This window comes from Pistacia vera, unplaced genomic scaffold (genome assembly GCF_008641045.1).
Source record: "Pistacia vera cultivar Batoury unplaced genomic scaffold, PisVer_v2 Contig446, whole genome shotgun sequence".
Classification (NCBI taxonomy): domain Eukaryota; kingdom Viridiplantae; phylum Streptophyta; class Magnoliopsida; order Sapindales; family Anacardiaceae; genus Pistacia; species Pistacia vera.
This window is the reverse complement of record NW_022196275.1, coordinates 522628-548547: the sequence shown is the minus strand read 5'-3', so window position 1 is coordinate 548547 and position 25920 is coordinate 522628. Positions and strand designations below refer to the sequence as shown.

Here is a 25920-nt window from a genome sequence, read left to right as displayed (position 1 = left end):
TGGAAAAGTGTATGCTTTCTAGCTTCTAATCTTTTCTTCTTCTTCATTTTCATTCCATCATCAACATTAAACAATAAAATAATGGGGGGAGGAAAGATTGTCGCAGTTGGCGCCTCGATTTTACTAGTAGTTGGAGTATGCGTTGGTCTTATAGTAGGTGTAAGTCGCAAGAATTCTAATGATGATGGTTATCCTAAACTTTCTACAAGTTCAAAGGCTATGGCTGCTGTTTGTGGCCCAACTGATTTTAAAGAAGCTTGTTTTAATAGCGTGAACTCAGCTGCCAACAATAAGAGTGCTACGCCGAAAGACTTCATCCAAGCAGCTATTCAATCCACAATCCATGTGGTGGAAGAAGCAATTAAAAAAACAGGAACTGTGTTTGACACTGGAGATCCCAGTCAAAAAATGGCAATGGAAGACTGTGAAGAATTGTTGAGTTTTGCTATTGACGAGCTAAAAGCCTCCCATTCAGCGGTGGGTGGAAGTGCATTGGAGTCTTTGGGTGATAGGAAGGATGAGATTCTGAACTGGTTAAGCGCTGTAATATCGTATCAACAATCATGCATTGATGGTGTGAATCCGCCAGAATTGAGGCATCAAATGTCTAATGCGATTCTTCAAAATGCAACACAGTTAACAAGTAATGCCTTGGCTATTGTTTCTTCAATTTCAGGGATCATAAACACATTCCATCCGCCAATGAACAAGACTGCAAGTTCTCGTCGACTTTTAAGCTTATCTGAAACTGGTGATGGTAATTTCCCTGAATGGCTTTCAGCTTCAGACAGGAAGTTGTTAGAAAGCCATGACAATGGTGAACTGACTCCCGATGCAGTTGTTGATAAAGATGGTAGTGGACAATATAAAACTATTGCTGAAGCCCTTGATGCATATCCAAAAGAACTGAAAGGAAGATATGTTATATACGTGAAGACTGGAATTTACGAAGAGTACCTTACTGTAACGAAGGATCAAGTTAATGTGTTCATGTATGGCGATGGACCCCGGAAGACAATCATCACAGGACATAAAAACAACGGCGAGGGTGTCTCGACCTTTAGGACTGCAACCTTCTGTAAGTTCATCCCTTCAAATACAATTTCCATTAACTTTCAAACCAAAATATGATACAGCTGCAATGTTTCATTTTAAATTTGTTAACTAATCCTGGTAAATATTGATCTTAAAGCTGCAATTGGGACTGGATTCATTGCAAAGTCAATGGGGTTTCAAAACACAGCTGGTCCGGAAGGGCACCAGGCGGTGGCACTCCGGGTTCAGTCGGACATGTCAGCCTTCTACCACTGCAGAATGGATGGGTACCAGGACACATTGTATGCACAAACTCATCGTCAATTCTATCACAACTGTATCATCTCTGGAACAGTTGATTTCATCTTCGGTGACTCTGCTACAGTCGTCCAGAACTCTTTAATCATTGTTAGGAAGCCAATGGACAACCAACAGAACACAATAACTGCTCATGGACGATCAGAAAAACGTGAAACCACTGGCTTTGTAATCCATAACTGCCGCATTGTCCCAGAACAGAAACTGTTTCCATTGAGATTCAAGATCCCCACTTACTTGGGTAGACCCTGGAAGTTATTCTCAAGAACTGTTATTATGGAAGCAGAATTGGGAGATTTTATTCAACCAGCAGGGTGGCTGCCATGGGATGGGACCTATGGATTGGATACACTGTATTATGCTGAATTTGCAAACCGAGGCCCTGGGGCTGTGACAAATAATAGGGTCAATTGGCTGGGATACCATGTCATTACAAACAGAAATGAAGCACTTCAATTTACAGCTGGTTCATTTATACAAGGAGGCCTGTGGCTGAAAGACACAGGAACACCTTTCTTACTAGGCCTGAGACATTAAGGAACTCGGTACAAAAAGTGAATGTCAGTCAAAACCAAAGAAAATTACAGTCGTTTAGATAGTTAAGAAGACGAGAGGATGGTCTCATAAGCCTTCTCTATATTTCATATTTTCATTTATCCTTTCAGTTGTTAAAATTTTTGTCAGACTTCATCATGTTTCCCATTAATGTGGTAAATTTTATTTCTCCCCCCTTTGCAAAGCTGTAAACTATTAACAGAGTTCAGCTTTGCGGAGGTAAAATGTTGAAGACAATATATTCATTGACGTTTTACAATTGTGCAAATTATATCAATTTTCTTTTGCATTCTGCTTTTGTTAATTGAATTATCAACCTCATATTGCCTTGCAAGTTATGCATTCAGAAAACGGCTCTTACTAGTACTACACAACACAAGTGCCTGATGTCATTCCAACTAAAGCAACAAATTAGCCTATAATTTTTATTTTCAGCAATGATCGACAGGTTGATCCAAGATGTAGGAAAAAAAAAAAATTTCAAAAGCCTGAAAATATGGTGTGCCTCACAATGTAGATAACAAGGGCAACAACCACCACCATAATGAGTAAGACCTGGAAACTGTTATCACCAGCCACGAATCCTTCAAGTTCTGTGGAAGAAAAGTCTTGCCATAATAGGCAACAGAATAAAATTCCACATAACACATACAAGATATATATATTTGTCCACCTAACCCGTAGCCACTAAATGAGTTGTCTTCCATGGCATCAGGTAACCATACATGAAGGGAAAACTGCGCTCGTGCTTCGATTGATAAATCCAAGAGAAATTGCTATGCCGTATATTCAAAGGGAAGAAATGAGTCTGGATATTTTGATGACTGAAAAGGATTTAACTCTTACCGAATTGATGACCGCTCTATCATTGAGCTACCGAGGAACAACGGGAGATTCTTTTTTTTTTTTTTTTTTTTTCTGCTCTCCCGAATGAAAACAAAAACGGAGAAATGTCTCATTCTAATCTAGATTGCATTACCTATTAATAAATCCCTAACTTTAGGTCTATTTTAAATTGATTCAATTGTCAAACCAAGTTCAAGGCTTGTTGCCACTTTGGAAATAAAAGATCTTAAATGGTCATAGCCAGTGGTTGATGCCAAAGCTCAAAATGAAGAAAATATAATTGACTGAAAGCAAGTAGATGTGCATAAGGTTAACATTTTAACTCATGGAGAATAAAAGTCCTTGTCCTGATAAACATACCACATTTGCAAATACATTTTCAACAAAATCACATTGAATAAAGGACTTAAAACAGCCATGAATGGTATGTCTATATAAATGGAACCGCTGCTCACTTTGAGTATAGTCCAGATGACCAAATCGAAGCAAAAGTCACAGAAATTCAGATGATAAAGAAGAAGAACAAAGTATAGAGAGTGTGTCGGGAAAAATACAGACAACTACATTGAACAAGACTCAAGTACATAACCTATCTAAACAAACCCAAAACCATGATTACACAACAATCTATCCTAAATCTAAATCATCTCTACAAGACTTACAAGGCAAATCACCCCATCAAACAACAAAAATTAGCCTTAGCAGCTCATCATACCCCATAACACCAAGCAAAATGAATACTTTGCAATTTGCAAATCTATTTTCCAATCCCATGATTGCTTTCTTGATGTTGATAATGCCCTGCAACTGCACCAGACGGAACCGGATACAACCCATTACTGCTCTTCTCTCCTACATTTTTAACATTATTAGATTTCACCAAAACGCCAACACTCCCTTTCTTCAATTCCCTCTCTTTCTCTTCAGCTGCCAAATACAAAAGCCTCTCCAATGCCTCTCTAGCTCGTTTCTTCGCCAAAGCAGCCTCCTTAACTCTCCTCTCCGCCTCAACTCTCGCCATCGCTGCCGCTTTACTCATCGATAAAGCCGCAATCTTCGCGGCCGCAACTAAAGCACTGGCTGAACCGACATCCAGAAACCTCTTATTGTCATCATTTCCCTTACTATTAGTATTATTATCAGTAGCAGTATTATTATTCATCTGGGTGTCTCCGTTGACTTTGAAGAAGATGAAATTAGGGTTTGAACAAGAAGGGCAAACAAAAGCTGAGGTAGGGGAGGAGGAGGAGCAAGAGAGGTGGCAAATGGAGGGGCATTTGACACACATGAGACGCGCGTGAGGAGTGGGTGGAGACGTGTCGTAAACTTGGAGACAGATTGGGCAAAAGAGTCCTTGGTGACATTTCAAGATGCAGTTGGTGCATAAACGGCGGTAAGTGCCACGGTGGCGGACGTTATGAAGGAGCAAGCCTTGATTGGAACCGCAAACACCGCATTCAGATAGGTGGCCTCGCTTCATTTTCAGTTTTAACCAGTTCGAGGTTTTGTTTTATTTCATTTTTGCTTTTGTGAATTGGTGGTGCTAACGGTAACCCTAGAAAAATTAGGGTTTGGGATGGGAAAACGGGTGAAATTGGGGAAAAGATAAGAGTTTTTCGAGTGGATTAGTGTGTTAATGTTATGTTACAGTTTCAAACGACTCAGTAGCGTTTGGATTTTGGCAGAAGTGAGGTGGGGACAGAGTCACCATGTTTAGACCAAATTCTTTATAGTTAAAAAATCATTTCCTGAATCTGAATTTGAAAGTAACTTATCCATATCAATAATGCTATATTAAAACCAAACCAAATATGAAACTTTTTTTACAGTGAAGAAATTATTTCCTGAATACGAATTCGAAATTGGAACTTCCACAACTTTTTTTTTTTTTTTTTGAAAAAGAGTATTCGGACTAACTTTTGTACACCTCAACTAATCCCGATAAGTAACTAATACAATAAACGACCACCATAATCACTTACCTAAATCTTGAGAGCCGGGGGCTAAGGGGCTTTGAAACTTCCTCAACTTAAACATACAGAGGACAATATTTAGACCAAACATGAAAAACCAACAATACACATTAAAGAGATTAGATTAGTTTACACGTTGTTTTGGATAAAGGACGATCTTATAACAATGCCAATTTAACAATATCATCATCCAAGCTTTTGAAAGGGAGAGTAACATTACCCGGTATTTTGATAGTTTCTGTTATAGAATTTGAGGAAAATTCAAGAAGCAGAAATTGTTAAAATGTTTGAGCCATGTTACTGTATATGCAAATTTTGTTTAGTTGGAAATGATAATCGATCTATTTTAAACTTCCAATTCCACAAGTAGCTGCTGCAAACTGGAACATATGTATGTATGTGTATGATAGGCTTAAACAGTAAATATTAACTTGACGAGCAATTCTAAAACTAAATGCAACCAATTTGCAGGTTTCCCATATTCTTATTTCAACAACATAATTCAAAGGCTTGGTCAATCACTATCAAAATTCTAAAGCCAAGTTAAATCCGTTATAAAGATTACATGTTTTTCCAGCTAAAATCCTACAGTAAAAATATAGGAATCAAACTGACAGCCTCGGCTGGTTCTTTGAACACCAACCCACCAAGCTCTCTGTATTTTACCAAAAAAGTGACGGCAGGGTACTTAAACCGATAAAACGAGAAATCAGATTCTGAAAGAATTTTTAACCCAATCGACTATCAATCTGCCATCATAAACGGATCTTCTTCCCCAAGATCAGCAATCAAAGGTTCTAATGTCGTTGTGTCCTCATCTTCTGGGGCTAAGTAAGTAGGGAATGGAAGTAGTGAAATATCAGGTTTCCTGTAAATAGAATCTTTTATAAACACAAAGTTCCCTTGAGCACCTGGAACCTGTAAATGAAAGAAATTTTCATGATATAAAAACTGTACAAAAACAACATTGCAATATTCAGTACACTTTCAGTTTTGCTTCCTTCCATTCAGATTCTTATTTAAGAACTCTCATCATAACATCAAATTTTAATACCTGGCCTTTCACCCACATCAAATTCCTTGCTGGATCAATTTTGTAGAGCCATGCATTTTTTAATGTTCGCTGCTGTCCACCCATGCGTCCAGGCATCTTTTTACCTTTAAAAACCTATTCTCGCACCATATCATTGTCAAATTATAAGCCAAGGGAAATCACAATGACAAAAAAAAGAAGAGTATAACAGTAATTAAGTGGGGAGAAACAGTAGTCACGGGATATGACTAAACATAATTACTAAATAAAAACAAAAAATTGCAACCAAAGATAGGTTTAAGTAACATGAACCAGCCATCACACAAGCAATTTCCACTCTATCTCTCTCACGATAGAAGAGATACGGGAACAAATTGAATATTATCAAATACATTTTTTTATACTCCACAACCCATTAGGTAATTTCAAGTTCAGGAATAGTCCAAGAGGAAACCCATAGTAGTTAAACTGATCTAGTTACACCTGAATTATAGTGGCTAGCTCATGCCATAAACAATCCATAATAACAAATTTTCTTTGCCAAAAGAGAAAGTAGATAAAAAAAAAAAAAAATCTAGATATTATGAAGTAGTAAAATTTCCATTATGTTGATGATTGTAATGGACACTGATTCAACAACGAAAACCAGTCATACAAACCTTGCCAGGAGTATCTCTCTGACCCGTAGAACCAATACTACGATGTGACAATGATGCACCATGAGATGCCGGCATACCTTTAAATCCCCATCTTTTCATTCCACCCTGAACAGAGAGAAAAACAATAAGACATGTAAGTCTGAAGTCCCAAGGATTTAAAATAATACAAACCCAAAACTTGTGCATTTTTCCTCTCATTAACATTCTCAGCTCATCAGATAAAAGAATAACCATGCAAATAATGGAAATTATACAAGTGTGTACTATGCAGTTCTCACATTGGAGGACTTTATAAACAACAAGATCTTGAAATCATAGCTTCTTTATCATACTCGGATTCTCAATTCCTAGTAAACTCGGATTAAACCATTATTACAGAGTAGAAAAAACAAAAACCACAATTTTAGTATTTCAATCCTACAACTGAGGTATTATTCATTTAGTACAGGAATCAAACATGCGAAGAACCTTCAGAAATACTACCATCAAACCCAGTCCAACTTATCCCCAACAAAATAACTAAAACAAAAACCTCTTCTTTTATATAAGAAACAGGAGGACTCCAAGAAAAGACATTCAACTCATGAACTAATGTCGTGAAGACTTATTAGGATATTCATGCATAAACATACAAACAGCTGATTGGAATCCAACCTTTTTTATTTAATATACTATTTTGTGAACTAGTAAAAACTGAGTCTGGAAGTTACTATTATCATTTCTGTTGTCATCAAATTGTTATAATTTGAACCTCAGAGCTAGATCAACATCGTCTCACAGCTTTACAGCTTGATATTAAATGAATCACACTTCACATTGCTAATTTTAGCTGTTACTTGATTTCATGTTCAGCTGTAAGGATAGCAAGTTTTTATCATTTCATCATCAATTACTATTCCTATATATCAGTCTATTTAGTTCTCAATCAGAACACATGAATATTGCACTCATAACATAGTATAGAGTTGTCAAAGTAAATGAAAAAATAGCTAATTATGATATTGACCCATACTGATAAAAGGCTAAGCAAAGACGAAGATTATTCCTCATGCACATAATCCGAGTATCTTGCGAGCCCATTGCATCAAATTTATCCTAATTCTAGTAACTGAGGTGAATTTCTGATGTAGCATTAATCATTCTTAGATATGAAAGAGATAATAAAGATAGTAAGGCATCATCTATACCCATCTGTGCATTAGAATTTGAAAAAAGGGCAATAGGTAACAATTCAAACATGAATAAAAAATGACGGAAACAGAAGAATTAGTTCACCTGAAAACCTTTCCCTTTTGTTATTCCCGTGATATCAACATACTGGCCAGGAACAAAATGGCGAACACCAATAGATGTACCAACAGGGAGAAGTGCATCCTCTGTCACAGGAAACTCCTTCAATTTCCTCTTGAGTTCAACACCTTGAGCCCTAAAATGACCCACTTCAGGTTTCGTCAAATGTTTCTCCTTCTTCTGCCCGCAGCCAATCTAACTAACACCATAACACAACACTACAACACACTTAAACACATATCCATGAAAGTTCGAATATTGCATCTGCTTGCAGTAAAAATAAGCACAATACAGAAAATAATTCCCATTTAGATTCACCAAAAACAAAACTTTCAATCTCCCAAACATAAAAATCTATTATTTCCAACATTTTCTCAAACCTCAGACACGGCCATTTGCACCCAATAAATTGCTGAGTACACACTTCATAAAATAAATTGTAAAAATTAAATTTTGAATATGAATGGACAATACACTCAAAAGCAAAAATTTCATTAATTTAAAACTTTAATAATATGTAAACTAAGAAAGCACAAAATACCCACAAAAATGAAAAGATAAAAAGAGGAACTTGATCCTTACCTGTAAGGCAAAGAAGCCTTCTTTTTCAACGGTTTTAACTTGAGAGACGATATTATCATCGACCCAAAGCACAGTAGTGGGAATCCTAGCACCCCATTTATCCCAAAGAGCTGACATTCCACACTTGACTGCAATTACACCAGTTCGTTTTGAGTTGGGAGTCATCACTCCCGATTTTGCTTCCATAATTCTCGACTGTGGTACTTGGATCTCCGACCCATCAATCAAAGACTCTGTGCTGAAACTTCTAACCAAGATGAACGGGGCTGATGGGGTTCTGGGATTGGTAGTGAGCAGATGTTGGAGGCGGTTAATGAGGCCTCTTGATAAGGGCGACATATTGTACATGAAAGGAAGCTGAAAATGCTTGGGGAGCTGAGGTTTTAGAGTGTGAGGGTTTTGAGTTTGGGACTTTGGAGTTCGAAAGGGGAACTAATTGCCTGTGGGAAATGCTTCTGTGTTATTATACTCCATCACCTTCATTGCTGCCACGTGTGTTATAGGTTCAAATTTTTTACTTATTATTTCATTGATTGTAATTAGAATTTAATAACTTTTTCATTTATCTATCTTTTAGTTTATTTTTAATTTCAAATTTTTTATAACAAAAATGACTAATTTAACCTTAGACAAGTTAATTTTAACCCCCAAAAAAAAAAAAAAGTTAAGGCAGGGGGTGTGCTTGGTATTTTCTGCAGTTATGGACTTACGGGTGACAAAGTGTCATTTTTGAAAGTTACAGGGGCTGCAATTGTTTTGGGCAATATGTATTAGGGTTTTCTTTCTTCTAACTAAAATTTCTTGTATAGACATAGGCATCTCAATTAATTTAAAGTAGTAAATATTAATGTTAGCACCTTATTAAACTAAATTATAATATTTTTAATTTATTTATTCAATCAATAATTCTTTGATAAACTGTTTCATTCTTTCTACGACAACTCAGTTGAAAATCCTAGTTGAAGATGAATTTTCTAAAGTAAATTAATGTTCTTACCTTCATACAGTTATATATAAAACAATGATAATGATTTTATTAATTATTTCATCAAATCCATTCACTTAAACAGTGATTCGAGCCTAACCAACCAGACGTTAGGTCTTGCTTCCAAATTAAGAACATCAATTATTTCTAATAATTAAAAACATATATTTAACATATATGTTATCATGATTAAATGGATGGAGGTGCAGAACATTCCTTAACTGCATATCGGAAAAAGGGATTGTTGAACTTGGAAAACACGGCTGAAGAGCAGTCAATACTCAATTGTTGGATGAGTAATACTATACCAACAACCCTCTCTTATAACCCTGACATGATAGTTTGTAATTAACTAATTGGACCCATGTGAGACCCGTTGTGAACTGACTAATTGTGAACTGTCACATCAGGGTTGTGAGAGAAAGTTTATAAAAGAGAGTTATTAGTGTAGTATTATTCATTATTTGATAGTCATACAACATCTTGGACTCAAAAAAATTGTTCAAGTGTTATATGACTTAGAAATCGGCCGAACGACTTACACATACCCAAGGTTTGCCGTAACGACAAATAGATACCTAAAAGAGTAAAAGGTTTTGAAACAACAAATAGGTACCTTCCGTCATGTGCTGTTAATTGATTTTCGTTTGGTAATAGTAAAAAGACTAGAATGCCCTTGAAAGTTTAATATTTTAGTTTTTTATAAATTTAAAATTTTCTAAAAAACCCCATAGGTTTACTAATGTAACTAAACACCCCAATATATAAAAATTTTGTAAAATGACAAAAACACCTCGACCACCCACAGTGCCAGAATCCGGCCACCACCACTAGAATCTGGCCGGAAAATTGCGTTACGACACAAACTCGTCGGATCTGTGTCGTAACGCATCGATCTGGCCGTTTACCAAACACACCCTAAAATATCAAACTTTCAAGCGCATTCTAGTCTTTTCACCATTACCAAATGGAAATCACTAACAGCACATGACGAAAGGTACCTATTTGTCGTTTCAAAACCTTTTGGTACCTACTTGTCGTTTCAAAACCTTTTGGTATCACTTTGTCATTACAGTAAACCTTGGGTATGTGTAAGTCGTTTGGCCCCGATGAAAGCATGATCTTACACTGACAAAATCACCCAAACATTTCTGAATGTTAGGATCCACCAACAATTTTGATAGGGACGGAAAAAGCAGAACTGGGTGAAATGATGCAACCAGATTATAAGGAATATCTTAAGCAAACCTTTGGATGACTGAAATTGAAGAACTGAAGCACGAGGAATTATTTTCTTCTCCAAGCTAAGTGAAAGAAGAATTGACTGCTTGACAATGACAGAAGGCCCTTTAGTAAACAAAATGGTCCATCACTCACTCCCGTAATCTTATCCACCAATGTAACCATACACCAAGGATTCTTTCGAAATGTTATAAGAATCTCTTCCTCAGACCAACCCCACCTCTTGTACACATCAATCTTCTTATCCCACTCAGATTTGGGAGGTAACAACATTATAGCAATAGCAAAAACAAACTGTGATCTTATAGGATTGATGCCTGTTTCCTTTACCAAGTCCACAATCTCTTCAAAATGACTACACTGATAAGTACAGATGAGAAACCATTTACCAAGTAACAATACAATATTAGATTCAGGCACATTATTATCGTGCAAATAATTGACTTTAGGCAATCTTGTGTCTTCGAGATGACTGCAGTATTCAAGTGACAACTTCTATCTTCAGGTTGACATACGAACTAATAAGACAATAATTTCTAAGTTTCACCGAAGTCATTAACTCATTAAGCTTCCTTTTCAAATGTTTTTCTAATGGGAGAGAAGAAAGTTTCACTATAGAATGAAGATCAATCAGCATGCCTTCCAAAAACATCACAGAGATCAAGGAAATTAATATCAACCAAAGGTAACTAGTTGCAGAGTTGTAACAAGACTAAACAAAGCTAGAGATCACAGTATGATAAATGATTATACATCACATTGCAGAGCCTGTGCTTTAGTCAAGAGACAACATGTCACAAGAAGAAAACAAAAATTGCAAATAACCCATAACTAATCTCGACTAGATGCTCTTTCTGACTAAAAGTAAAGCCAATCTGATTCTGAATACAAAGAATTTAACTAGATCAAGTAACACCGTATCATTCTGATATCAACATATTACAAATTCTGCTTTCCTTTCACTTAGCCATCTTTGAAAGATCCAGCTTCTCTGTACAGCTTCATTAACCAGGGTGCTTCGTCATAACAATTCACAAACCTCTGCAAGAAAGTTTCTTCGGGAAGTCGAAACGAAGCAACCTCCTTATAAGGATTATTCTTAAGCAAACCTGTGGATGACAGATATTGAAGAACTGAAGCACGAGGAATTATTCTCTTCTCCAAGCTAAGTGTAAGAAGATTATACTGCTTCATAATGACAGAAGGCTCCCAACCCATTTTGTTTACAAAATGGTCCATCACTCCCATAATCTTATCCACAGATGTAACCATACACCAAGGATACTTTCGAAATGTTGTAAGAATCTCTTCCTCAGACAAACCCCACCTCTTGTAAACATCAATCTTCTTATCCCACTCAGATTTGGGAATTACCAACACTGTAACAATAGCAATAACAAATTGTGACCTTATAGGATTTATACCCATTTTCTTTACCAAGTCCACAGTCTCTACAAACCGACTATAATACATAAATATGTAAGGCCAATTACTAAGTAACCTAACAATATTCGATTCAGGCACACCATTATCTCGCAAATAACTAACTTTAGGTGCAATACATTTTTGAAGATCACGATAAAGAATGCTTGGAGAGTGTTTAATAGCAGTAATAGCCTTTTCACTAGATTGAAGCAAGTTAGTAAGGTAATGAAAGGAAGGGATTATATGGTTTTTTAAGCTCCTTCGTAAGATAGTAGGTTCCCGACTTAAAATTTTTGCGCGATCACGACTTGAAATGCCTTTGGAGTGAAAAAACTCAAGTTTTGGCAAAAGGGTTTTCTCAGGTTTGCACAAAAGCAGTATTGGGAGTTTTCTGATGAGTTCTGAGATTTGGGTTTCTGAGAAGCCACTGCTCTTGAAAAAGTTTACCACTAAGTCTGGCTTCTCTGGAGCATCAAATTGAACATTTTTGGATGCCTTTAGAGCAGATTCAGAAGACAACCCACATGAATTAATAAGGTATGAGACGGTAAAAGATTGTTCATTTAAGTTGGTTGAGATGTATTTCACAGAAATCGGACACGAAAAATCTTGAAATTTATTAGGGTTTAATAAAGTTAAGTTAGCGTATCTCCCACGACTATGAAGTAAATTTCTGAAGAGAAAATTAAACATCATAGTTGCAAAAGTGATTGAATAAACTCACCTATGCTTTGAGAGTTGAGAAATCTCGCATTAATTTGGAAAGTCGTTGAACTTGAAATCCTGAACAGGTGAAAGTAAAACCCTGGTAGTGATTACTATTAGTGTTGGATACTTTGGGGGGAAAAGTTTTATTTGTAGAAACCAAACGACGCACATTCACATGTAAAAATTACAAACACCCTCCTATAATCCTATTAGATATCTAATACACTCCTATTGGACAATATCAAAATATCCTCTATAAAAATTACATATGCTCCCCCTATACTCCTACTGGACAACCAATGCCCCCTATTGAACGGTATTTAACACTTTTCATCCTCTTCGATCAGAGGCTATAAAAAGTGTCGGATACCATGATGCCTTTTGATAAAAGTCCTAGATTTCGTAACAAACATCAAAATCCTTCAATTTTCAACATCTCCATCTAAAAATTAACTCAAATAACCAATATTAACCACCCATCTACATAAATATCCTCCGATTTGGTAGGAATTGTGGTAATGGAGGGTGAGTTAGGTGAGTTTTAAAGGATGAAAAATGAGTTTTGTTTAAAAGTTTAAGAGTTTGTGAATAAGGGTATTTTCTTTTAGTAGTGTATTACGTCATTGGCTATGTTGTGAAAAACTTTAAAAAAAAAATTGTACTTTTCAAATTTAACCATAAAATAGTGTCATTTAATATAATTTCTCTTTTTATTTTAATAAGAGTTAATAGCATTAATCCCGCTGCGGTGTGACATAAAAAAAGACTCTCTATGAGGTTTTAGAAATATCTTTTTATTTTAATAAGAGTTAGTATCGTTAATTCCCCCATGGTATGACATAAAAAAAGACTCTCCCTAAGGTTTCAGAAATAATATAAATCTCCATATTGTTAACTTTTAGATATTAAAATCAACGGTTGGAGGATAATTTGTTTTAGATATTAAAATCAACGGTTGGAGGATAATTTGGTAATATTTACAAACTCATAACTCTATAAATTTTTTGTTGATAGTTCATTAATAATAAGGGGATTTATGTTATTTCGAAAACCCCAGAAGGTTTTGTAATTATATCATTGCTTGAGGGCATTAATGTAATTAACTCTTTTAAAGATCTTTTAAACGCACCCGGGGACTACACAAATGACTTTGTGGCTTTAAATCAAGGAACATCTGGCTCTGCCGGGTTCAGCTTAAGGGTAAACGGAGGTCCATTTGTGAGCAATGGAGGTCCTCCACTCACACTCTATCCCCACTATCAATTTTTCAAAACTCAATTTCCCCAAATTTCACAGACGGATTCGTCGGATTCGACTAACTTCACTCAAACTTCACGGCATTAGAGCTGAAGCATCGTCATTGTCATCTTCACCCTCTCTGTCTCCGTCGACGGCCGGGGAGAAGATGGTGGTGGAGCTAGTAGGAGCTTTCAATGAACTAACGGAAAGGATGAACGTGTTGTCAACAAGTTCTTCCCGTTTACTCTTCAAGGCTCTTAAGCTCTCAATTCCTATACTTCAAGGCTTGCCTCTGTCTCCTGATTCTCGCTCTCCGCTCACCAAAGCCTTGTCTGTTGCTCTTCTCCTTGCCGATCTTCAGGTACCCTTTCCGTGGCTTTTTTGAGATCTTTTTTATAAAAGTTGAAAACTTGGTGGGTAATTTCATCAAAAGTTGAAAACTTTGTTGGTAATTTCATCAATTTTTTTAGAACTTTGCTGGTACTTTTATCATAATATGAAACTTTGTTGGGAATTTTTTATTAGAAGTTTATAACTTTGTTAGTGATGTTAAAAATTGTATGTTGTTGGTGCAGATGGATGCTGAAGTGATTTCAACTGGGATATTGAGGCAAGCTGTTGAGGCAGGTGTGGTTTCTACACAACAAGTGAGGGATCAGATTGGTGTTGGTACTGCTCATTTGTTGCATGAAAGTTTGCGTTTTAAGAATAATATTAATTTAAAGTTACAAGTTTTGGATGATGATACTGCTGCTGCTTTGAGAAAGTATTGCTTGACTTACTATGACATAAGGGCCTTGATTCTAGACTTGGCTATTAAACTAGATATGATGAGACATTTGGACTACTTGCCTAGGTATCAACAGCTAATGGTTTCTCTTGAAGTTTTGAAAATTCATGCCCCATTGGCTCATGCTGTGGCTTCCAATTACTTATCTTTTGAATTGGAGGATCTTTCGTTCCGACATCTGTTTCCTCATTCTTATCTTTATGTAGATACATGGTTGAGAAGTCATGAGACGGGAAGTAAGCCTTTAATTGATATATACAAGGAACGGTTGCTTCAGTCTTTAAAAAGTGATCCTGCCCTTTGTAAGATGGTGGATGAAGTCTCAGTCCTAGGTCGTTACAAAAGTCGTTACAGTACAATGAAGAAGCTATTAAAAGATGGCAGGAAGCCAGAGGCAGTGAATGATGTTTTGGGTTTGCGAGTCATATTGAAGCCAAAGTCAGATGTAGGAAATTTGTCTGAAGTAGGCGAGAGAGCATGCTACAGAACACGTGAAATTATCCGATCTCTGTGGAAAGAAATGCCTCACAGAACAAAGGACTATATTGCTCGGCCAAAAGCAAATGGTTATAGGAGCTTACATATGGCAGTTGATGTGAGTGACAATGGTAAGACTAGACCACCAATGGAAATACAGATTAGGACTACTGAGATGGACATGTTGGCAGCAAATGGAACAGCGTCCCATTCTTTGTACAAAGGTGGTCTTACTGATCCAGAAGAGGTCAGTCAGCAATCTGTTATCTGATTGTGGTTCGGTCTCTACTTTGGCCATGATTATATAGAAGTTGTCTTCAAGTAAAAATTGTAATTAAGTCTCAACATATCCATAGCCTAAATATGTATGCTCTCTTTAATTTCTATTACTTTGATATCATTACAATTGCATTATGAGATGATAGATTGTATAAAAGCTAGTTTTGGTACTTGGAGGGGGGTTGGGTTTGACTGATTAGATGGGCATAAATGCTCCATATATATAGATCTTTGACAAGTTTTAAATTGGTGATCAGGCAAAGCGGCTCAAGGCCATAATGCTGGCTGCAGCTGAACTTGCAGCACTGCGTCTTAAAGATCTTCCATCCTCAAATCAAATTGGTACTGAGATTGACCAGAGAGATCGAGTTTTCCGCCTTCTCGACAAGAATGGTGATGGTAGAATCAGCATCGAGGAACTTATGGAAGTGATGGAAGAGCTTGGTGCTCCAGGAGAAGATGCACGAGAAATGATGCAGCTTCTTGATTCAAATAGTGATGGTTCTCTGAGCTCTGATGAATTTGATTTGTTTCAAAAACAGGTAATGACTGATGGTTGTAGTGATGTAAGTGACCATGATGTCTGAAATCTTAGTCATATCCTGGATTTCTATTTCTGATCTCAAATTAGCATTTTTTATTCGATCAATTTATTTGTTTTTGAATGCTCATTTAAATTTGCTCAGCCTTATCAGAAGTTCAGTTGAAACTTTCATATAGCTATTATCGATTTTATGTTCACTTTGTGTTTCTCAATGTATATGCAGGTTGAATTTATGCGAAATTTAGAGGACAAGGATGATCAATACAAGACCATTTTAAATGAGAAGCTTCAAATGGAATATAACAGTGGCTTGATTCAGGTATATAGCAAAGAACTTGGTAATAGGCTTGCTAGTTAGACTAGCATATTCACCATGTACATAATTTATTTTCTGTGTGCATAGTGAAATTACCGTGTGCTATACACTGTTTAAGGATCAGTTTTAGTGTATCCTCCCATTATATAAATGCTGAGCCGTGTATCAACACAAAGAAATGGAGACACAATTACTTTTTATAATAAATTATTCCATTTGTGCCTTCATATCTGTGGTTATGGAGTTCATATGAGATTTCAGCCATCAAAGCTGTTACCTCTTAATAACCAAAAAATTTGAATATTTAACTTAAAGAAAAAAAATTTTTATATGAAATGCTATAGTCTGTGGTGAGAGCTGCTATAAGAAGATCAATATTTGAAAAGGCTAACTGGCTTAAACATAAATGATACTTGATATCAACATATTACAAATTCTGCTTTCCTTTCACTGAGCCATCTTTGAAAGATCCAGCTTCTCTGTACAGCTTCATTAAACGGGGTGCTTCGTCATAACGATTCACAAACCTCTGCAAGAAAGTTTCTTCGGGAAGTCGAAACGAAGCAACTCCTTATAAGGATTATTCTTAAGCAAACCGTGGATGACAGATATTGAAGAACGGAAGCACGAGGAATTATTCTCTTCTCCAAGCTAAGTGTAAGAAGATTATACTGCTTACAAGACAGAAGGCTCCAACCCATTTTGTTTACAAAATGGTCCCTCACTCCCATAATCTATCCACAGATGTAACCATACACCAAGGATACTTTCGAAATGTTGTAAGAATCTCTTCCTCAGACAACACCCACCTCTTGTAAACATCAATCTTCTTATCCCACTCAGATTTGGGAATTACCAACACTGTAACAATAGCAATAACAAATTGTGACCTTATAGGATTTATACCCATTTTCTTTACCAAGTCCACAGTCTTACAAACCGACTATAATACATAAATATGTAAGGCCAATTACTAAGTAACTAACATATTCGATTCAGGCACACCATTATCTCGCAAATAACTGACTTTAGGTGCATACATTTTGAAGATCACGATAAAGGTGCTTGGAGAGTGTTTAATAGCAGTAATAGCCTTTTCATAGATTGAAGCAAGTTAGTAAGGTAATGAAAGGAAGGGATATATGGTTTTTAAGCTCTTCGTAAGATAGGGTTCCCAACTTAAAATTTTTGCGCGATCACGACTGATAATGCCTTTGGAGTGAAAAAACTCAAGTTTTGGCAAAAGGGTTTTCTCAGGTTTGCACAAAAGCAGTATTGGGAGTTTTCTGATGAGTTCTGAGATTGGGTTTCTGAGAAGCCACTGCTCTTGAAAAAGTTTACCACTAAGTCTGGCTTTTTGGAGCATCAAATTGAACATTTTTGGATGCCTTTAGAGCAGATTCAGAAGACAACCCACATGAATTAATAAGGTATGAGACGGTAAAAGATTGTCTTGAGTTGGTTGAGATGTATTTGACAGAAATCGGACACGAAAAATCTTGAAAATTATTAGGGTTAATAAAGTTAAGTTAGCGTATCTCCCAGACTATGAAGTAAATTTCTGAAGAGAAAATAAACATCGTAGTTGCAAAAGTGATTGATAAACTCACCTATGCTTTGAGAGTTGAGAAATCTCGCATTAATTTGGAAAGGCGTTGAACTTGAAATCCTGAACAGGTGAAAGTAAAACCCTGGTAGTGATTACTATTTGTGTTGGATACTTTGGGGGGAAAAGTTTATTTGTAGAAACCAAACGACGCACATTCACATGTAAAAATTACAAACACCTCCTCTAATCTATTAGATATCTAATACACTCCTATTGGACAATATCAAATATCCTCTATAAAAATTAATGCTCCCCTATACTCCACTGGACAACCAATGCCCCTATTGAACGGTATTTAACACTTTTCATCCTTCGATCAGAGGCTATAAAAAGTGTCGGATACCATGATGCCTTTTGATAAAAGTCCTAGATTTCGTAACAAACATCAAAATCCTTCAATTTCAACATCTCCATCTAAAAATTAACTCAAATAACAATATTAACCACCCATACATAAATATCCTCCGATTTGGTAGGAATTGTGGTAATGGAGGGGGTGGAGGTGAGTTTTAAAGGATGAAAAATGAGTTTTGTTTAAAAGTTTAAGAGTTTGTGAAAAGGGTATTTTCTTTTAGTAGTGTATTACGTCATTGGCTATGTTGTGAAAAACTTTAAAAAAAAAATTGTACTTTTCAAATTTAACCATAAAATAGTGTCATTTAAATAATTTCTCTTTTATTTTAATAAGAGTTAATAGCATTAATCCCGCTGCGGTGGTGACAAAAAAAAAGACTCTCTATGAGGTTTTAGAAATATCTTTTTATTTTAATAAGAGTTAGTATCGTTAATTCCCCCATGGTATGACATAAAAAAAGACTCTCCTAAGGTTTCAGAAATAATATAAATCTCCATATTGTTAACTTTTAGATATTAAAATCAACGGTTGGAGGATAATTTGTTTTAGATATTAAAATCAACGGTTGGAGGATAATTTGGTAATATTTACAAACTCAAACTATAAATTTTTTGTTGATAGTTCATAATAATAAGGGGATTTATGTTATTTCGAAAACCTCAGAAGGGTTTTCTAATTATATCATGCTTGAGGGGATTAATGTGATTAACTCTTTTAAAGATCTTTTAAACGCACCCGGGGACTACACAAATGACTTGTGGCTTTAAATCAAGGAACATCTGGCTCTGCGGGTTCAGCTTAAGGGTAAACGGAGGTCCATTTGTGAGCAATGGAGGTCTCCACTCCACACTCATCCCCACTATCATTTTTTCAAAACTCAATTTCCCCAAATTTCACAGACGGATTCGTCGGATTCGACTAACTCACTCAAACTTCAGGCATAGAGCTGAAGCATCGTCATGTCATCTTCACCTCTCTGCTCCGTCGACGGCCGGGGAGAAGATGTGGTGGAGCTAGTAGGAGCTTTCAATGAACTAACGGAAAGGATGAACGTGTTGTCAACAAGTTCCGTTTACCTTCAAGGTCTTAAGCTCTAATTCCTATACTTCAAGGCTTGCCTCTTTCTGATCTCGCTCTCCGAATCACAAAACTGTTTCATTCTTTCTACGACAACTCAGTTGAAAATCCTAGTTGAAGATGAATTTGCTCAATTAAATTAATGTTCTTATCTTCATACAGTTATATATAAAACAATGATAATGATTTTATTAATTATTTCATCAAATCCATTCACTTAAACAGTGATTCGAGCCTAACCAACCAGAAGTTAGGTCTTGCCTCCAAATTAAGAACATCAATTATTTCTAATAATTAAAAACACATATTTAACATATATGTTATCATGATTAAATGGGTGGAGGTGTAGAAGATTGCTTAACTGCATACTAGAAAGAGGGATTGTTGAACTTGGAAAACACGGCTGAAGAGCAATCAACACTCAATTGTTGGATGAGTAAAACTATACCAACAACCCTCTCTTATAACCCTAACGTGACAGTTCGTAATTGATCAGTTTGTAATTAATTAGTGAGACTCACATGGGACCCGTTGTGAACTAACCAATTGCGAACTGTCACGTCAGGTTTGTGAGATAAAGTTTGTGAGAGAGAGTTGTTGGTGTAGTATTATTCATTGTTGGATAGTTGTACAACATCCTGGACTCAAAAGAAATTGTTCATCACTCCCGTAATCTTATCCACAAATGTAACCATACATCAAGGATTCTTTCGAAATGTTAGAATAATCTCTTCCTCAGACCAACCCCACCTCTTGTACACATCAATCTTCTTATCCCACTCAGATTTGGGAAGTAACAACATTATAGCAATAGCAAAAACAAACTGTGATCTTATAGGATTGATGCCTGTTTCCTTTACCAAGTCCACAATCTCTTCAAAATGACTACACTGATAAGTACAGATGAGAAACCATTTACCAAGTAACAATACAATATTAGATTCAGGCACATTATTATCTTGCAAATAATTGACTTTAGGTAATCTTGTGTCTTCGAGATGATTGCAGTATTCAAGTGACAACTTCTATCTTCAGGTTGACATACGAACTAATAAGACAATAATTTCTAAGTTTCACTGAAGTCATTAACTCATTAAGCTTCCTTTTCAAATGTTTTTCTAATGGGAGAGAAGAAAATTTCACTATAGAATGAAGATCAATCAGCATGCCTTCCAAAAACATCACAGAGATCAAGGAAATTAATATCAACCAAAGGTAACTAGTTGCAGAGTTGTAACAAGACTAAACAAAGCCAGAGATCACAGTATGATACATGATTATACATCACATTGCAGAGCCTGTGCTTTAGTCAAGAGACAACATGTCACAAGAAGAAAACAAAAATTGCAAATAACCCATAACTAATCTGGACTAGATGCTCTTTCTGACTAAAAGTAAAGCCAATCTGATTCTGAATACAAAGAATTTAACTAGATCAAGTAACACCGTATCATTCTGATATCAACATATTACAAATCTGCTTTCCTTTACTGAGCCATCTTTGAAAGATCCAGCTTCTCTGTACAGCTTCATTAACCGGGGTGCTTCGTCATAACGATCACAAACCTCTGCAAGAAAGTTTCTTCGGGAAGTCGAAACGAAGCAATCGCCTTATAAGGATTATTCTTAAGCAAACCTGTGTGACAGATATTGAAGAACGGAAGCACGAGGATTATTCCTTCTCCAAGCTAAGTGTAAGAAGATTATACTGCTTCACAATGACAGAGGCTCCCAACCCATTTGTTTACAAAATGGTCCTCACTCCCATAATCTTATCCACAGATGTAACCATACACCAGATACTTTCGAAATGTTGTAAGAATCTCTTCTCAGACAAACCACCTCTTGTAAACATCAATCTTCTTATCCACTCAGATTTGGGAATTACCAACACTGTAACAATAGCAATAACAATTGTGACCTTATAGGATTATACCCATTTTCTTTACCAAGTCCACAGTCTCTACAAACCGACTATAATACATAAATATGTAAGGCCAATTACTAAGTAACCTAACAATATTCGATTCAGGCACACCATTATCTCGCAAATAACTGACTTTAGGTGCAATACATTTTTGAAGATCACGATAAAGGATGCTTGGAGAGTGTTTAATAGCAGTAATACCTTTTCACTAGATTGAAGCAAGTTAGTAAGGTAATGAAAGGAAGATATAGGGTTTTTTAAGCTCCTTCGTAAGATAGCAGGTTCCCAACTTAAAATTTTTGCGCGATCACGACTTGAAATGCCTTTGGAGTGAAAAAACTCAAGTTTTGGCAAAAGGGTTTCTCAGGTTTGCACAAAAGCAGTATTGGGAGTTTTCTGATGAGTTCTGAGATTTGGGTTTCTGAGAACCCTGCTCTTGAAAAAGTTTACCACTAAGTCTGGCTTTTCTGGGCATCAATTGAACATTTTTGCTTTAGAGCAGATTCAGAAGACAACCCATGAATTAATAAGGTATAACGGTAAAAGATTGTTCATTTGAGTTGGTTGAGATGTATTGACAGAAATCGGACACGAAAAATCTTGAAATATTAGGGTTTAATAAAGTTAAGTTAGCGTATCTCCCCGACTATGAAGTAAATTTCTGAAGAGAAAATTAACATCGTAGTTGCAAAAGTGATTGAATAAACTCACCTAGCTTTGAGAGTTGAGAATCTCGCATTAATTTGGAAAGTCGTTGAACTTGAAATCCTGAACAGGTGAAAGTAAAACCCTGGTAGTGATTACTATTAGTGTTGGTACTTTGGGGGGAAAAGTTTTATTTGTAGAAACCAAACGACGCACATTCACATGTAAAAATTACAAACACCCTCCTATAATCCTATTAGATATCTAATACACTCCTATTGGACAATATCAAATATCCTCTATAAAATTACATATGCTCCCCCTATACTCCTACTGGACAACCAATGCCCCTATTGAACGGTATTTAACACTTTTCATCCTCTTCGATCAGAGGCTATAAAAAGTGTCGGATACCATGATGCCTTTTGATAAAAGTCCTAGATTTCGTAACAAACATCAAAATCCTTCAATTTTCAACATCTCCATCTAAAAATTAACTCAAATAACCAATATTAACCACCCTCACATAAATATCCTCCGATTTGGTAGGAATTGTGGTAATGGAGGGTGAGTTAGGTGAGTTTTAAAGGATGAAAAATGATTGTTTAAAAGTTTAAGAGTTTGTGAATAAGGGTATTTTCTTTTAGTAGTGTATTACTATTGGCTATGTTGTAAAAACTTTAAAAAAAAATTGTACTTTTCAAATTTAACCATAAAATAGTGTCATTTAATATAATTCTCTTTTTATTTTAATAAGAGTTATAGCATTAATCCCGCTGCGGTGTGACATAAAAAAAGACTCTCTATGAGGTTTTAGAAATATCTTTTTATTTTAAAGAGTTAGTATCGTTAATTCCCCCAGTTGACATAAAAAAGACTCTCCCTAAGTTTCAGAAATAATATAAATCTCCATATTTGAACTTTTAGATATTAAATCAACGTTGGAGGATAATTTGTTTTAGATATTAAAATCAACGGTTGGAGGATAATTTGGTAATATTTACAAACTCATAACTCTATAAATTTTTTGTTGATAGTTCATTAATATAAGGGGTTTATGTTATTTCGAAAACCTCAGAAGGGTTTTCTAATTATATCATTGCTTGAGGGGATTAATGTGATTAACTCTTTTAAAGATCTTTTAAACGCACCCGGGACTACACAAATGACTTGTGGCTTTAAATCAAGGAACATCTGGCTCTGCCGGGTTCAGCTTAAGGGTAAACGGAGGTCCATTTGTGAGCAATGGAGGTCCTCCACTCACACTCATCCCCACTATCATTTTTTCAAAACTCAATTTCCCCAAATTTCACAGACGGATTCGTCGGATTCGACTAACTTCACTCAAACTTCATGGCATTAGAGCTAAGCATCGTCATTGTCATCTTCACCCTCTCGTCTCCGTCGACGGCCGGGGAGAAGATGGTGTGGAGCTAGTAGGAGCTTTCAATGAACTAACGGAAAGGATGAACGTGTTGTCAACAAGTTCTTCCCGTTACTCTTCAAGGCTCTTAAGCTCTCAATTCCTATACTTCAAGGCTTGCCTCTTTCTCCTATTCTCGCTCTCCGCTCACCAAAGCTTGTCAGTTGCTCTTCTCCTTGCCGATCTTCAGGTACCCTTTCCGTGGCTTTTTTGAGATCTTTTTATACAAGTTGAAAACTCGTGGTAATTTCATCAAAAGTTGAAAACTTTGTTGGTAATTTCATCAATTTTTTTAGAACTTGCTGGTACTTTTATCATAATATGAAACTTTGTTGGGATTTTTTATTAGAAGTTTATAACTTTGTTAGTGATGTTAAAAATTGTATGTTGTTGGTGCAGATGGATGCTGAAGTGATTTCAACTGGGATATTGAGGCAAGTTGTTGAGGCAGGTGGGTTTCTACACAACAAGTGAGGGATCAGATTGGTGTTGGTACTGCTCATTTGTTGCATGAAAGTTTGCGTTTTAGAATAATATTAATTTGAAGTTACAAGTTTTGGATGATGATACTGCTGCTGCTTTGAGAAAGTATTGCTTGACTTACTATGACATAAGGGCCTTGATTCTAGACTTGTTTAAACTAGATATGATGAGACATTTGGACTACTTGCCTAGGTATCAACAGCTAATGGTTTCTCTTGAAGTTTTGAAAATTCATGCCCCATTGGCTCATGCTGTGGCTTCCAATTACTTATCTTTTGAATTGGAGGATCTTTCGTTCCGACATCTGTTTCCTCATTCTATCTTTATGTAGATACATGGTTGAGAAGTCATGAGACGGAAGTAGCCTTTAATGATATATACAAGGAACGGTTGCTTCAGTCTCTAAAAAGTGATCCTCCCTTGGTAAGATGGTGGATGAAGTCTCAGTCCTAGGTCGTTACAAAAGTCGTTACAGTACAATGAAGAAGCTATTAAAGATGGCAGGAAGCCAGAGGCAGTGATTGTTTTGGGTTTGCGAGTCATATTGAAGCCAAAGTCAGATGTAGGAAATTTGTCTGAAGTAGGCGAGAGAGCATGCTACAGAACACGTGAAATTATCCGATCTCTGTGGAAAGAAATGCCTCACAGAACAAAGGACTATATTGCTCGGCAAAGCAAATGGTTATAGGAGCTTACATATGGCAGTTGATGTGAGTGACAATGGTAAGACTAGACCACCAATGGAAATCAGATTAGGACTACTGAGATGGACATGTTGGCAGCAAATGGAACAGCGTCCCATTCTTTGTACAAGGGTGGTCTTACTGATCCAGAAGAGGTCAGTCAGCAATCTGTTATCTGATTGTGTTCGGTCTCTACTTTGGCCATGATTATATAGAAGTTGTCTTCAAGTAAAATTGTAATTAAGTCTCAACATATCCATAGTCTAAATATGGATGCTCTCTTCAATTTCTATTACTTTGATATCATTACAATTGCATTATGAGATGATAGATTGTATAGAAGCTAGTTTTGGTACTTGGAGGGGGGTTGGGTTTGACTGATTAGATGGGCATAAATGCTCCATATATATAGATCTTTGACAAGTTTTAATTGGTGATCAGGCAAGCGGCTCAAGGCCATAATGCTGGCTGCAGCTGAACTTGCACACTGCGTCTTAAAGATCTTCCATCCTCAAATCATATTGGTACTGAGATTGACCAGAGAGATCGAGTTTTCCGCCTTCTCGACAAGAATGGTGATGGTAGAATCAGCATCGAGGAACTTATGGAAGTGATGGAAGAGCTTGGTGCTCCAGGAGAAGATGCACGAGAAATGATGCAGCTTCTTGATTCAAATAGTGATGGTTCTCTGAGCTCTGATGAATTTGATTTGTTTCAAAAACAGGTAATGACTGATGGTTGTAGTGATGTAAGTGACCATGATGTCTGAAATCTTAGTCATATCCTGATTTCTATTTCTGATCTCAAATTAGTTTTGTTATTCTGATCATTTATTTGTTTTTGAATGCCATTTAAATTTGCTCAGCCTTATCAGAAGTTCAGTTGAAACTTTCATATAGCTATTATCGATTTTATGTTCACTTTGTGTTTCTCAATGTATAGTCAGGTTGAATTTATGCGAAATTTAGAGGACAAGGATGATCAATACAAGACCATTTTAAATGAGAAGCTTCAAATGGAATATAACAGTGGCTTGATTCAGGTATATAGCAAAGAACTTGGTAATAGGCTTGCTAGTTAGACTAGCATATTCACCATGTACATAATTTATTTTCTGTGTGCATAGTGAAATTACCGTGTGCTATACTCTGTTTAAGGATCAGTTTTAGTATATCCTCCATTATAAAATGCTGAGCCGTGTATCAACACAAAGAAATGGATACACAATTACTTTTTATAATAAATTATTCCATTTGTGCCTTCATATCTGTGGTTAGGAGTTCATATGAGATTTCAGCCATCAACATCAAAGCTTTTCCTTTAATAACCAAAAATTTGAATATTTAACTTAAAGAAAAAAAATTTTATATGAAATGCTATAGTCTAGTGGTGAGAGCTGCTATAAGAAGATCAATATTTGAA

General features: G+C 36.1%; 5 protein-coding genes and 1 pseudogene across 6 annotated transcripts; 3 read left to right on the top strand and 3 right to left on the bottom strand.

Moving 5' to 3' along the window:
• Window positions 1-81: 81 nt before the first annotated feature.
• On the top strand, window positions 82-1890 carry LOC116144465 (pectinesterase-like). The gene is made up of 2 exons (XM_031429903.1): window positions 82-1078; window positions 1193-1890. The coding sequence occupies exons 1-2, from the start codon at window positions 82-84 to the stop codon at window positions 1888-1890; spliced, it is 1695 nt and encodes a 564-aa protein (XP_031285763.1).
• Window positions 1891-3189: 1299 nt separating this feature from the next.
• On the bottom strand, window positions 3190-4477 carry LOC116144510. The gene has a single exon (XM_031429953.1). It carries the CDS (start codon window positions 4232-4234, stop codon window positions 3512-3514), a length of 723 nt encoding a protein of 240 aa, XP_031285813.1. The 5' UTR covers window positions 4235-4477; the 3' UTR covers window positions 3190-3511.
• A 695-nt stretch (window positions 4478-5172) lies between these two features.
• Window positions 5173-8711, bottom strand: LOC116144496 (50S ribosomal protein L3-2, mitochondrial). Its single transcript, XM_031429937.1, has 5 exons — window positions 8292-8711; window positions 7695-7904; window positions 6420-6524; window positions 5782-5895; window positions 5173-5645 (listed from the first exon to the last, which is right to left on the bottom strand). Exons 1-5 carry the CDS (start codon window positions 8637-8639, stop codon window positions 5472-5474), a joined length of 951 nt encoding a protein of 316 aa, XP_031285797.1. The 5' UTR covers window positions 8640-8711; the 3' UTR covers window positions 5173-5471.
• Window positions 8712-11231: 2520 nt separating this feature from the next.
• On the bottom strand, window positions 11232-12756 carry LOC116144509. Its single transcript, XM_031429952.1, has 2 exons — window positions 12668-12756; window positions 11232-11897 (listed from the first exon to the last, which is right to left on the bottom strand). Exon 2 carries the CDS (start codon window positions 11788-11790, stop codon window positions 11482-11484), a length of 309 nt encoding a protein of 102 aa, XP_031285812.1. The 5' UTR covers window positions 11791-11897; window positions 12668-12756; the 3' UTR covers window positions 11232-11481.
• A 1058-nt stretch (window positions 12757-13814) lies between these two features.
• LOC116144506 (probable GTP diphosphokinase CRSH, chloroplastic) lies at window positions 13815-25675 on the top strand. 2 transcript variants are annotated; one of them, XR_004130268.1, is made up of 5 exons: window positions 13815-14251; window positions 14466-15404; window positions 15694-15978; window positions 16204-16402; window positions 25601-25675. XR_004130268.1 is itself a non-coding variant. In XM_031429949.1 (4 exons), exons 1-4 carry the CDS (start codon window positions 13877-13879, stop codon window positions 16336-16338), a joined length of 1734 nt encoding a protein of 577 aa, XP_031285809.1. In that variant the 5' UTR covers window positions 13815-13876; the 3' UTR covers window positions 16339-16514. The 2 variants fall into 2 exon arrangements, 1 of the variants encoding a protein (XP_031285809.1); XM_031429949.1 differs by lacking the exon at window positions 25601-25675 and having other exon boundaries at window positions 16204-16514.
• LOC116144523 lies at window positions 23075-25639 on the top strand (annotated as a pseudogene).
• Window positions 25676-25920: the final 245 nt, after the last annotated feature.

Coding starts and splice junctions, on each gene's coding strand:
- LOC116144465 (XM_031429903.1), top strand. CDS start 82: ATGGGGGGAGGAAAGATTGTCGCAGTTGGCGCCTCGATTTTACTAGTA. Junction 1,079..1,192: donor CTTTAGGACTGCAACCTTCT/GTAAGTTCATCC, acceptor TTGATCTTAAAG/CTGCAATTGGGACTGGATTC.
- LOC116144510 (XM_031429953.1), bottom strand. CDS start 4,234: ATGAAGCGAGGCCACCTATCTGAATGCGGTGTTTGCGGTTCCAATCAA.
- LOC116144496 (XM_031429937.1), bottom strand. CDS start 8,639: ATGTACAATATGTCGCCCTTATCAAGAGGCCTCATTAACCGCCTCCAA. Junction 6,525..7,694: donor CAAAAGGGAAAGGTTTTCAG/GTGAACTAATTC, acceptor CTCTCTGTTCAG/GGTGGAATGAAAAGATGGGG. Junction 5,646..5,781: donor TGATGTGGGTGAAAGGCCAG/GTATTAAAATTT, acceptor TTTCATTTACAG/GTTCCAGGTGCTCAAGGGAA.
- LOC116144509 (XM_031429952.1), bottom strand. CDS start 11,790: ATGGTTACATCTGTGGATAAGATTATGGGAGTGATGGACCATTTTGTA.
- LOC116144506 (XM_031429949.1), top strand. CDS start 13,877: ATGGAGGTCCTCCACTCACACTCTATCCCCACTATCAATTTTTCAAAA. Junction 14,252..14,465: donor TTCTCCTTGCCGATCTTCAG/GTACCCTTTCCG, acceptor TTGTTGGTGCAG/ATGGATGCTGAAGTGATTTC. Junction 15,405..15,693: donor GTCTTACTGATCCAGAAGAG/GTCAGTCAGCAA, acceptor ATTGGTGATCAG/GCAAAGCGGCTCAAGGCCAT.